The sequence below is a fragment of the Mauremys mutica genome, chromosome 20 (genome assembly GCF_020497125.1).
Source record: "Mauremys mutica isolate MM-2020 ecotype Southern chromosome 20, ASM2049712v1, whole genome shotgun sequence".
Taxonomy (NCBI): domain Eukaryota; kingdom Metazoa; phylum Chordata; order Testudines; family Geoemydidae; genus Mauremys; species Mauremys mutica.
Window position 1 is genome coordinate 5712362 of NC_059091.1, and position 12531 is coordinate 5724892.

A 12531-nucleotide genomic window follows, 5' to 3' on the forward strand; every position below is an offset into this window, starting at 1 on the left:
CACTGGCATAACTCAGGAGTTCGTCTACTGAAGTCAACGGGCCTGATTCTCTGCTATCCTGCACCCTGCGCAGTTATTTACAGGGAATCTCACCCACATATTGCACCACAGCAGGGTAACGGAGAATCGGACGTGATGGATTTACACCAGTGCAGGACAAACATAAGGGAGAGGAGAATCAGGCCCCCAGTCACTACACTGGAGTAAAATTGGTGCAGTTGACAACAGAGCCAATTCCTGAATGAGGCAAAGCTATAGGGAAAGTATATCAACGCTGCTACAGTTATCTCAGTTTCCCAATGAACAATGGGTCAGATGCCAACTCTACTCTCTCAGTTACTCCCATTCAGACCTATTGACTTCAGTGCAACTGAGGGCAAAATTTTGTCCCAGGATAAGGGGGATTTTTCCCCATGAATGTTGAAAGGTGGGGTGGGAGTTCCCGTCACCAAGCAGCAAAAACCTGGGTTAATTCAGAGTTGAGTTTTTACATTTTATCTAATTAACTTTTTGCTTGATGAAGAGGATGTCGAGACATATTTTATGCTAGAGCTGCTTCCCCCTCCAGAGGTGACCCCCCCTCCGTAGCCAAAACTGCTTCCTCCTAAACCAATCCCACTTCCACCGACACTGATCCCACCTTTACCACCAATTCCAAAACCACTCCCGCTGCCAATTCCAAGGCCGAGACCACCTCCACCGCCACCAAGACTGAGGCCACTTCCACGACCTCCACCTCCTCCACCAAGGACATATCCGCTTCCAACTCCGCCACCGCTGCCAGCTACGCTGGTGGTGCTGCTGACCACAGCTGCAAGAAAAACATCCCTCTGGTTATTCAGGGAGCAGCTTGTGATTCCCAAAGAGAGACAAATTCTGGTGTTACATCTAGTTAAGCTGGTTAAAAATTTTCTGCCACTGTTTTTTGATGGAAATTTGGGGTTTTGACCAAATAAATTTTTTCCTTGGAAAATTGCCATTTTTCTTTGAAAAACCATATACCTGAAAACCAAAATATTTAAATTCAGAATTGCTGCTGAAATGCCTCATGGGAGTTGTAATTCGGACATGTGCCTCATATCCCCATTCCCCTCTATGGACCAAGCTCCACAGCTGGACTACAGCTCCCATGATGCACCATGGCCAAGGACTTCCTCATGCACAGCCTCTGTTCACCAAGAGATTAGACCATGGTGCATCATGGGAAATGTAGTCCAACCAGGGAACCCAGCCTAGACAGGAAAATGGATGTTTGAGGCACCCAAACTACAACTCCCCTGAGGCATTATGGTGGCATTTCTGAATTGAATTTCTTCAGGTTTTGGCTGAAATATTTAGTTTTTTGCTATTCTGGCCAAAATATCAAAAATACGCACACCCCTTTATTTTCAGACCAGCTCTAATTCTGACAAATGAAGGTGAATCCTTGAGATACTTACAGATGCTCACAGGATCAGCATATTCTCTAGACATCCTGTTGGGGAAAGAAAAGTAATTCATATAAATCACCCCATAAATCACTATAATACAATTACTAAACTTTGAAATGTAGAGGGCTTAAATGCTTCCCAAAAGGACAAGGGGTCTGATTCTCATTCACACTAATTATGACAACATTTGCAAAAGATCTCAGGGGCAGATTTTCAAGGGCTCTGCACCCAAAATTTTCGTACGAGCCCAGCCTCTCGTGATCATTGGAACTGGAGTCAGAGGGCCAATGTTCCCTGCCAGGACTTTCATTGGGAAGACACCAGTGGAACAGGGAATGTGGGGAGTTAATCTGGAAGCAATTTAGCCTCATAGACAGAAACTTTGCTGGTTTATTCCAGCTGAGGATCTGGCCCCATAATTACCATACACTATTTGTGTATTGCACCTACCTGCACTCTTCTCCCTCCAGCAGTTTCCTGTAGGTGGCGATCTCAATATCCAGGGCCAGCTTGACGTTCATCAGCTCCTGGTAATCACGCAGCAAACGAGCCAGTTCATCCTTGGTGGTCTGAAGGGCGTTCTGAAGATCAGCGAGCTTACCCCGGGCGTCTTTGAGGGCCAGCTCCCCGCGTTGCTCAGCATCGGCAATGGCCGTTTGCAGCCCAGCAATCTGTAAGGGACAAATCATGAGATTCTAGTATTGGGAATTGTGACCAGGCTCATTCGTGTCTGCGGAATGAGTCTGGAGGTGATACTTATGCTGACTCACCTACTCTTTGTTTGGCTTAGGAGTTGTTTCTTATATAAGCTTGCTTAGGTGATGTTTTATAGGTTGCTATGTGGGTGATGTTTTGATCATAGGATGTGCCTAAATTGGGCCACCGTGGATATAAAATATCTGCTGCCGAGAGGCAGTCAGAGGAAAACAGGAGAAAGTCCATGATATCGAGTAAAGAGTGTAGTAACCTGTGTAATCAGAGTGTAGTCACGTGTGCATGACCAGTGGTAACGAACCAACTGGAAAAGAGCAATAATCAGATGAAAACAGCGTGGGCAGCAAATGTCCTGCAAACCGAAGCTTGCGCAGGTGTATTGTAGGTGTTGCATAAAACTCGTAATACTGTACTTGATGGTGATTGAAAGAGAACTGACAGATATGTTATTTGGATGTGTCTAAAATGTGGTGGACCGTAAGGGGTAGTCGGAGGTACATAGAAGAAATCCAGCATGACCCACCTACGCCACAAGAGGAGGCAACTGGCCATTGTCTTTTTTCTGGATATCTGTCATTCGTTGCTTTAGTAATAATTGAAATCACAAGGCATGCTTTTGGGTCAAAGAAAGGTTTGAATTAATAAACCTAAGAGTATATCTACACTTAAAACGCTAAAGCGGCATAGTTGTTCCGCTGTAGCGCTTCAGTGTAAACGCAACCTGTGCCGATGGGAGGGGTTCTCCTGTCGCAGTAGTTAATCCACCTCTCCGAGTGGTGGTAGTTTGGTTGATGAAAGAATTCCTCCATCAATCCAGTGCTGTCTACATCGGTGGTTAGGTCAGAATAGCTACATCTCTCAAGGGGGTGGATTTTTCACATCCCGGAGAGATGCAGTTATACTGATGTAAAATCCTAGTGTAGACCAGGCCTGAGTGTCCAGCAGCCAGTGTCACCCAAAGGGCAAGCTATGTAGTTAGTGGATTTCTAGCCCCTTGGATTTCTTTCTCTCTTCACAGTATAGAAGGAAGGACATGGGCACCCAACTCTTTAACCATTTTTGTTCCTCTCCAAAGTCCTGACAGAGGAAACACCTGCAAACAGAAGACTAACTACTGGGAGTGGTTCCATTGAAATTCTTAGGGCAGGTCTACACTACGGGGTTAAGTCAACCTAAGTTATGCAAACTCCAGCTAGATGAATAATGTAGCTGGAGTCAACATAGCTTAGGTCGACTTATTGCAGTGTCTACATCGTGCTGGGTCAACGGGAGAAACTCTCCCGTCAATTTACCTTATGCTTGCCAAGGGATAGCTCAGTGGTTTGAGCATTAGCCTGCTAAATCCAGAGTTGTTAGTTCAATCCTTGAGGGGGCCATTTAGGGATCTGGGGCAAAAATCAATACTTGGTCCTGCTAGTGAAGGCAGGGGGCTGGACTCGATGACCTTTCAAGGTCCCTTCCAGTTCTAGGAGATAGGTATATCTCCAATTATTAATTTTTTTTTATTTCTGGTGGAGAACCAGAGTTGATGGGAGAGCAATCTGTGGTCGATTTAGCAGGTCTTCACTAGACCCACTAAATCGACCCCCAGTGGATTGATTGCCACAGCACCAATCTACAGTAAGTGTAGACATACCCTTAGGATAGAAAGCACTATAGGTAAAATTCTCAAAAGCACCTGATTTAGGAACCTAAGTCCCATTTTCAAAAGGGATGTAGGCCCAGATCCAAAAAGGTACATACACTCCTAACTTCCATTGATTTCAAGAAGGGTTAGGCACCTGGGCTCATTTGAAAATGCCTCTGTAAGTGCCTAAGCCACTTTTGAAAATGTGACTTTAAAGTTCTAACTTACTCAGACACTTTGGAAATTTTTGCCTTTAGGTGCTTTTGAAAGGTTTACCCTACATTCCTTGCTGTTGTACGGGTCAGATCCTGCATATATAACTGACTGAATTATGCAGTTTCCAGGAGTTCTGCTGTTTATTATTGGTTTTTAATGGTGTCATATACCAATCCGGATCATGGAGGAGAGTGTATTTTACTCCATACCACATGACATTCCTTCCAGAATGCCAGACAGCACTGTTTGAGATACCTGTGAATATTCCAAGATGCCTTGAAATGTCAGAAGAGTTTTGCACTTAAATATAATTGGCCATATCCTCATCAGTGCAGCTCGATTGATTTCAATGAGTCAAAAAACCACAGAAATGTAGGGCTGGAAGGAACCTTAAGAGGTCATCTAGTCCAGCCCTCTGCACTGAGGCAGGACCCAAGTATACCTAGCTACATCAATTTTTATCAGACGAGGATTGGGCCCAGAGAGCTTAAACAGAATCCTTTGACTTTAGCAGTTCCTTACATACCAGAAAACCAGTATTTCTAACCCAAGCATTCAAAAATCAAGAGTTAGCTCCCCCAAAATCATAAGACTGGCTTTCAAATAAAAAAAAAATTTATGTGTCCAGGTTTTTGAACCTTTATGACATGATGGAGACTCATTTCCAAGCTTTATTCTGCAATCATGAGAGCTAGAAACTTAGTTAAAAACAAAATAAGTAAATAAATAAATAGAAGTAGAGATTCTCAAGACATAACTAGACTTCGAGAGCCGGGGCTTTAAGAAAAACACCAGATGTCACAAGAGTTGGCAACGCAGAGAGCAAGTATCACTCACAAGGTTACAGAGCTCATTAACATGGTATGTAATAAACACCACAAATCATGTCGATTCCATAATTAAGATCTTTCCCACCTGTTTTTTCACACTATCTATTTCAGCTTTCAGCCTCTGGATCACCCGGCTCACTTCAGCGATCTCGTTCCTGGTGACCTTCAGGTCTTCACCATGTGTCGTGGCCGTGACCTGAAGCTCTTGATACTGAAAGATACAAGCCATAAGGTCATTAGAAAAGATTTTCGTACCTGGAGTTGAAGACATGTTTCAAATTTCCAATTTCCCAATTTCAAATTGGGAAAAACTTGAATGCAATTTCCCCTCTGTTTTTCTACCAGTTGGATGATTTTTTTTATGCTGTTGAAAATTCTCTAAATTTTGACATTTTTCTATTTTTTTTCCCATCGTTAAAATAAATTAATTAATTGGAAGAGGAACTAGGGGGAGATGGGGAAAAATTGCAGTTTCTTCTAACCAGCTGTCAGCATAATATCAAAGGAAACGTTTACCAATGTGTGTGAGATGTTCAGATCATAGAGTCATAGATTCTACCGCCAGTAGGGACCACTGTGATCATCTAGTCTGACTTCTTCTATAGCAGAGGTCACAGAACTTCCCCCCAAATAATTCCTAGAGCAGATCTTTCAGAAAAACATCCAATCTTGATTTTAAAATTGTCAGTGATGGAGAATCCACCACGACCCTTGGTAAATTGTATCCACAGTTAATTACACTCACCGTTAAGAATGTATGCCTTATTTCTAGTCTGAATTTGTCTAGCTCCAACTTCCAGCCATCGGATCATGTTATACCTTCCTCTGCTAGACTGAAGAGCCCATCGTTAAATATTTGTTCCCTGTGAAGGTATTTATCAACTGTGATCAGGTCACCCCGTAATCTTCTCTTTGTTAAACTGAATAGATTGAGCGCCTATAAGGCATGGAATCCTTCAATCATTCTCATGGCTCTTCTCTGAACCCTCTCCAATTTACCAGCATCCTTCTTGAATTGCAGGCACAAGAACTGGACACTGTATCCCAGCAGTGCTCCCGCCAGTGCCAAATACAGAGTTAAAATAAACTCTCTACTCCTACTCATAATTCCCTTCTTTATGCATCCCAGGATCACATTAGCTCTTTTGCCCACAGCATTGCACTGGGAGCTCATGTTTAGCTGCTTATCTATTGCAATCCCCAAATCCTTTCCCAAGTCACTGCTTCCCAGGATAGAGTCCCCCAGCCTGTAAGTATGGCCTGCATTCTTTATTCCCAGATGTATATGTAACCCACACGCCTTCTGAGTGGGGTGTTCTGTCCCATCTAGTGGCATTGAGACCACTTAGAGAGAGAGAGAGTGAGTTAATGAAACTCCAGAGACCCCCAGAGTTCGATCCCGTCTGCCGACAACTGGGGTCTGTCGGCGTTACATACACATTTACATTTAGCCACATTAAAACACGTGTTTGCTTACGCTCAGCTTACCAAACCATCTGAATCAGTGACCTCTCCTCTTCGCTATTTACCACTCCCCCAGTTTGTGTCATCTGCAAACTTTATCAGTGATCACTGAAAGTTTTGAAAATTTTATCCTCTGTCTTTATGACAGTTGGGCAGTGGATGGAAGCTCCATTTCATGAAAGATTTGAGGTTTCAAAATTTGTAATTCTCCATGAAGGCAAATTCCAAAAAAAATATTGTTTGGGGATGATTGAAACATTTGTTTCTGAAAAATCCAAACATTTCATCTTGATTTCCAACTGTTTCTTTTGTAATATATCATATCATTTTAAAAATTGAAATGAAAAGCCCTTTCACCAGGAAAAAATAATTGAAATGTTTCAGTCTGACCATCTTCAAACTTTTCCCCCCTCGCTTTTCTTCCGAAACGAAATTCGGGTGAACTTGACCTGATTTTGTGAAGTGGTTTGAGTTTGGCTGAATGGAATAGTCCAAAGGACTATGGTTCCATCGGAATGTCTCCAAACAGTTTTTATGTTTGTTTCATAATGCATCTAGCACACTTTTAGGCTCCACGTGAACAAATACTTTAATAACAGTTACTAAGCATCAGAGGGGTAGCCGTGTTAGTCTGGATCTGTAAAAAGCAACAGAGAGTCCTGTGGCACCTTTAAGACTAACAGATGTATGGGAGCATAAGCTTTCGTGGGTGAATACCCACTTCGTCAGAAGCATGTAATGGAAATTTCCAGAGGCAGGTATAAATATGCAGGCAAGAATCAGTCTGGAGATAACAAGGTTAGTTCAATCAGGGAGGGTGAGGTCCTCTGCTTGCAGTTGAGGTGTTACTAAGCAGAGATATGACTGACACATTAATATATGAATTAAGTGGGATGGAAAATCCATATGGGTCCCGTCACTTATCCACAGGGATCAGTGGATAAGGACATTCCAAGGGAATCCTATTTTGACCCCAGAAAATGAGAGCACAGCTGTGGAAGTTGAGGCTGATGGGATTAGGATGGCTTGATATGCTGAGGAGCGCCATGGGTAACCTCCACTGGAAAAACTGGCGTGTAGTTACCGTGTACTTAGGGTGACCAGATGTCCCGATTTTATAGGGACAGTCCTGATTTTGGGGTCTTTTTCTTATATAGGCTCCTATTACCCCTCACCCCCGTCCTGATTTTTCACATTTGCTGTCTGGTCACCCTAAGTGTACTAGACTGACAGAGCTATTGTCATTGAGGACATAAGAGAGTGGCTGAGAACTTGGTTCTAGTCCCATCTCTGCCACTGCCTTGCTGTGGGACCTTGGGCAAGGCATTTGGCCTACCTGTGCCTCAGTTTCCCCATCTATTATCAAGCCCTATGTAATGTATGGATGAAAAGCTATGGATAAGAGCAAGCTGGTGATACACCAGTTCCAACTGGGTCTTGCCAGAGCCTCTCAGATTTACAGAGTCACAGAGTTTAAGACCAGAAAGGACCACAAAAGCATCTAGCCTTACGTCCTATATATCGCAGGCCACCAGCCACACTCAACATTCATTAAACCCAACAACTGAAATTAGACCAAGGTACTGCAGCCCTCAGGAGACTAAACTCTTAAAGGTACAGTTCCCTACGCTAGGCATTATTATTATTCAAGATGGTGAAGACGGATCATTTTGTGGTTAAATTAACCAGTAGAACTGGGTTCCATGCCTAGCGCTGACACTGATCTCCTGGTTGACTTTGGGCAGGTCACTTTTCCACTCTGCTGCATCAGTTTCCCCATCTGTGAAATGGCGATAATGAAGCTGACATTCTTTCGCCAAGTGCTTTGAGCGCTATGGATTCAAAACACTGGGTCACAGCGACCTATGGGGAGAATTCTCAATCTACTCTTATATGCTCCATAGCAGCACGATGACTCACCCTACTTTGGTACCAAGCCTCCGCCTCAGCCCGGCTCCTGTTAGCAATGTCTTCATACTGTGCTTTGACCTCGGCAATGATGCTGTTCAGGTCCAAATCTCGGCTGTTGTCCATTTGCAGGATGACGTTGGTGTCTCTCGTCTGTCCTTGCATCTGAGCCAGTTCCTGTAGGTAACACAGCACTGGACATAGTATTCCACTAGTGACCTCACTCCTTCCAGGAGTTGCATCGTGCATACATAAAGCAGAGAAAAATGTGACGGGTCTTCCAGTTACAACATTGTCACTGGGAAAAGAGCAATGTGGGAAGGAGCCTCTGAATAGGAGCCTTACCGCTTCACAGACAGCTCGCAGGAAGTTTATCTCATCGATGAGGGAATCCACCTTTGCTTGAAGTTCCATTTTTTTCATGTAGGCAGTATCCACTTCCTGAAAAAACACACCAAATGTTGGGACAACGCTACCGAGGGCAAGAGCTGTTGGGTATGAGTCTGATCCCGTTTACACTCAGGGGTTTGTCTTCCCTGCAAAAGTTACTCCACTCGAATTACTAGCTCAAGTGAGAGCAGCCACCCTGGAAGCAACACTGAACCAACCCAGAGCTGTAGCCTGTAGCTGAGTCCCCACGGCATTACGCCGCTTAACTTGAGCTAGAGATTTGTGTGTGTGGGGACAGGAATCGGGTTGGGGCAACACCCGAGTCGTACCTAGAGCTAACACTGCAGTGAAGGCACAACCCAAAGCTGTTTTACACCAGTCTGGCCCGCTAAAGCAGTGTAAAGGGGTCTTTGTGCAAATGACTCAGGCCCAGGAGTGGAGTTATATTTCCTTTGAGTTTGGTACCAAAAGACCATTGAGGATCGGGGTCTCAGTTACTGCAGATTCACGCTGATGTAACTGAGAGCTGAATTTGGCCTTTTAAATGTTTTGGCTGCATTGTCCACTAAGGTTCTGTTTATAAATGGTTAACAGATGTTATAAGTGTGTTACAGACGTATTGTTGGTGGTTATAAGCACTTTGGTTGATGGTGTTATAAGCAACCTATTGGTCTGTTGGACTCCATAACAAACGACAATAATCTATTTATTAAAACTATTAACTAATAAATATTTAAAAGAGACATTAATATTAAGCATGGCCAATTTTTCTTTGTCATTTCTTTCAAGAAAAATACAATCCCTCCCCCTCCCCCCCTCCCCCAAAATGACAATGCAATAAATACGATGCTTAAATTAATGCAACAACTGTGGTTACCAACTTCAGGACACAGGATGGATTTGTCCTGGATTTTAACAGAAGTTATAATATAGAGGAATTTTTCTTTGCAGTATTATCTTTTTCATTATTGCTTGTTCAGTGTCTACAATTCTAAACATCTGCAACAGTCTGCTGCCTTATCCTCAGATAGCTATAGAATAATAACAGAAAGCAAGAGAGAGAGATGCATTGCCCACCTTTTTGAGCACCACAAATTCATTTTCTGCAGATGTGCGCCTGTGGACTTCCTCTTCAAATCTGTTGGGTAAAGAGATATGTTTGAATTCTACCTTCTCAACTACGTGGAAAAAGTCGTAAGCCGTGGTGCAAGGCATGTGGCTGCCAGGTTCTTACATACAATGCTAATCTCTGGCAACGTCATTTGGATGATGACTGCTAACTGTGAAGCCTCCAATGTAATACTTTGTTGCAATGGACCAGAGATAGTATTCAACACATTACACTCTTAACTCAATACAACAGTAGTTTGGACCTGGAGCATTGCTGTGTTTTTTGGATCAGTACCATAGTTTTGCTATTACATCATGAGTGTGTCCCCTTTATCATCTTCAAGCCAAGATTATGTTTATCTTGGAAGACTGAGATTTCCAAGAGTTTACATGGAGTTAGGCACCCAAATTGTACTAAAAGATACTACAGTGATGAGCATGTTAGAAGTGTAAGATAAGATAATATGATATAAAATAAATATATCATTGGATAGATAGATAGATAGATAGATAGATAGATAGATAGATAGATAGATAGATAGATAGATAGATAGATAGATAGATAGATAGACAGACAGACAGACAGACAGACAGACAGATTTCCTATGCTATACAAATAATTTTTTCCAAGGTTGATGAGCATACCATAAAATCTGTATACGGTTCAAGGCAAACATTGCTTATTATGTTAATTATAGCCATGAGAATTGTCCTGAAAGCAGAGCAGATTTGATTATCCTGTAATTACATGATTTAAAAGCTCTTGGTATTTTAATAGGAATGAAAATAGCTCCCGCATGAACCACAACCAGAAATCCATGCCACGGAAAGGCAACAAAACCATTACATTTCTCAGGCTGGTCTTTCTGACTTACTTCTTTCTGAAATCTTCCACAAGATCTTGCATGTTCCTCAGCTCTCCATCTAGCCGACCTCTGTCAGTCACTAGGCTATCTAGCTTCCGCCTCAGATTATTGATATATGCATCAAAAAGAGGGTCGATGGGGATCTTAGTGACTGTGCCCTGCTGCTGCAAGAGGTCCCATTTGGTCTCCAGCACCTTATTCTGCTGCTCCAGGAATCGAACCTGAAACCCAACAGGCAAGAGGATGTTAATTGTTAGACAATATCCCTATGGCATTGGGCCAGACCTTGCTGTTAGTTATACAGGTTTAAATCAGGCTCGGCTACATTGAAGTTAGTTGATAGAATTACTCCCACTAAGAGAGATGAAGCAGAAATCCTTCCTGGTTCTTCTTTTGGAATCAAGAGGAGAGGGGAAGCTGTCACATCGGACCATTGATGGACCAGCTCCTCAGCTGGTGTGAATCGACTTAGCTCCATTGAAGGCCATGGAGATACACTAATTAATGCCAGATGAAGCTTTGGCCCTAGTAATGGGAGTCAGTTTACAATAGCTGCTGATTTACAATGGCTAAGGATCTGGCCCTATATGAGTGCTAAGCAAAGAGGTGGAATATTCCACTCTGGCATTTTCAAGGAAAAATTAAGATAAAGTATAATAAGGAAGTTGGTTATCCCCAAATAGCTGCATAATAAATAAAATAATAATAATTAGATAGATAGATAGATAACTTTATTAAACCACATAGTAAGTACATTGAAGTCACTTTAGACCTGATTCAGCAAGATACTTAGGAGCACATATAAATTTAATCATGTGAGAAGTCCCATTAAAATCCACGGGCTGACTCACATGCTTGATGCATCATAGTGCAATTACGCCCACATTTAAGTATCTTGTCAAATCCAGTCCGTTACAGCTAAGATTCAGATCCATAAAAGCCAGCCGCTGTGTGGTGGAGGCAAAAATGTATGAAATACAACTATGGAGATAGAGGGAGACAGGTGGGAGGCAGGGGGGATGGAAAAGAGAAAGAGAGAAAGAAAGAGATTAAGTTTTATTTGTACTGTTATAAACACCTGGGAAAAAATATGCTTGGCATAGACATTGCAAATAACTCCTAGTTATTGCATATCATTTTATGCATTCATGTCCAACCCAAACCTAGGACCCTTACTTAGTTTTTCAGTCAGTCCTTACTTGACATCAGTAATAGGTTGCTTGAGTAAGGAATGAGTAAAAATGGAATAAGGACCTAACTCCTAACCAGGATGCTGCCTCGAGATGTGTTCTTCAAGGCCAACATCCAAAAGGACTAATTAACACCTTCTTCTTCTGCAGAACATGGAAGTCTCCCATGCTGTTGGATTCCTCGTGCCTGAGACGTTGAATTGTTGGTCTCACCTTGTCGATGAATGATGCAAATTTGTTGTTGAGGGTCTTGATCTGCTCCCTTTCCTGCACTTTCACTTTCTGGACCTCCGGGTCAATTTCGATGTTGAGGGGCACCAGGAGGTTGGGGTTCACGGTGACTTGCTGGATGCCGCCAGGAGACCAAACAGGACCAGCTCTGCCACCACCAAAGCCTCCGCCACCGTATCCCCCACCAACCCCGTATCCTCTACTGACATACCCACTAGAGACAAATCCACTGTTGCCACCAAATCCACCACCACCACCATAACCAGCACCACCAAATCCACCACCACCAAAGCCGCCACCACCACCGAATCCAAGTCCCACACTCCGGAAGCCTCCACCCCCTATGCGGATGGAAGTGCTTTTGTTTCCGCCCAGGCTATGGAGGCTCCTGCTGCCAAAACCACCACTGTACCCTCCGCTTCTTCTCCCAACGCGAGACAAAGAAGCGGAACTGAAGCCAGCTCTGTTGCCACTGGAAGTGATGGTGGTGGTTGCAGAGCGTCCACTGAAACCCCTAGCCCCGCTCCCAGACTTAGAACTGAACTTCCTGTTCAT

General features: G+C 43.2%; 1 protein-coding gene across 2 annotated transcripts; it reads right to left on the minus strand.

Annotated features, from left to right (window-relative positions):
• Window positions 1-390: 390 nt before the first annotated feature.
• On the minus strand, window positions 391-12531 carry LOC123353720 (keratin, type II cytoskeletal 75-like). Of its 2 annotated transcripts, none has more exons than XM_044995084.1 (10): window positions 11959-12531; window positions 10565-10776; window positions 9657-9717; window positions 8535-8630; window positions 8202-8366; window positions 4903-5028; window positions 1881-2101; window positions 1440-1474; window positions 791-811; window positions 391-736 (listed from the first exon to the last, which is right to left on the minus strand). In XM_044995084.1, exons 1-10 carry the CDS (start codon window positions 12529-12531, stop codon window positions 495-497), a joined length of 1752 nt encoding a protein of 583 aa, XP_044851019.1. In that variant the 3' UTR covers window positions 391-494. The 2 variants fall into 2 exon arrangements, with proteins under 2 accessions (XP_044851019.1, XP_044851020.1); XM_044995085.1 differs by having other exon boundaries at window positions 391-580; window positions 647-811.

What these genes read in the sequence shown, in the direction of transcription:
- LOC123353720 (XM_044995084.1), bottom strand. Translation starts at nt 12,531, where the DNA reads ATGAACAGGAAGTTCAGTTCTAAGTCTGGGAGCGGGGCTAGGGGTTTC. An exon ending in TTGCATCATTCATCGACAAG is followed by an intron (nt 10,777 to 11,958) that starts GTGAGACCAACA and finishes GTTGGGTTTCAG; the next exon opens with GTTCGATTCCTGGAGCAGCA. An exon ending in AATTTGTGGTGCTCAAAAAG is followed by an intron (nt 8,631 to 9,656) that starts GTGGGCAATGCA and finishes GTGTTTTTTCAG; the next exon opens with GAAGTGGATACTGCCTACAT.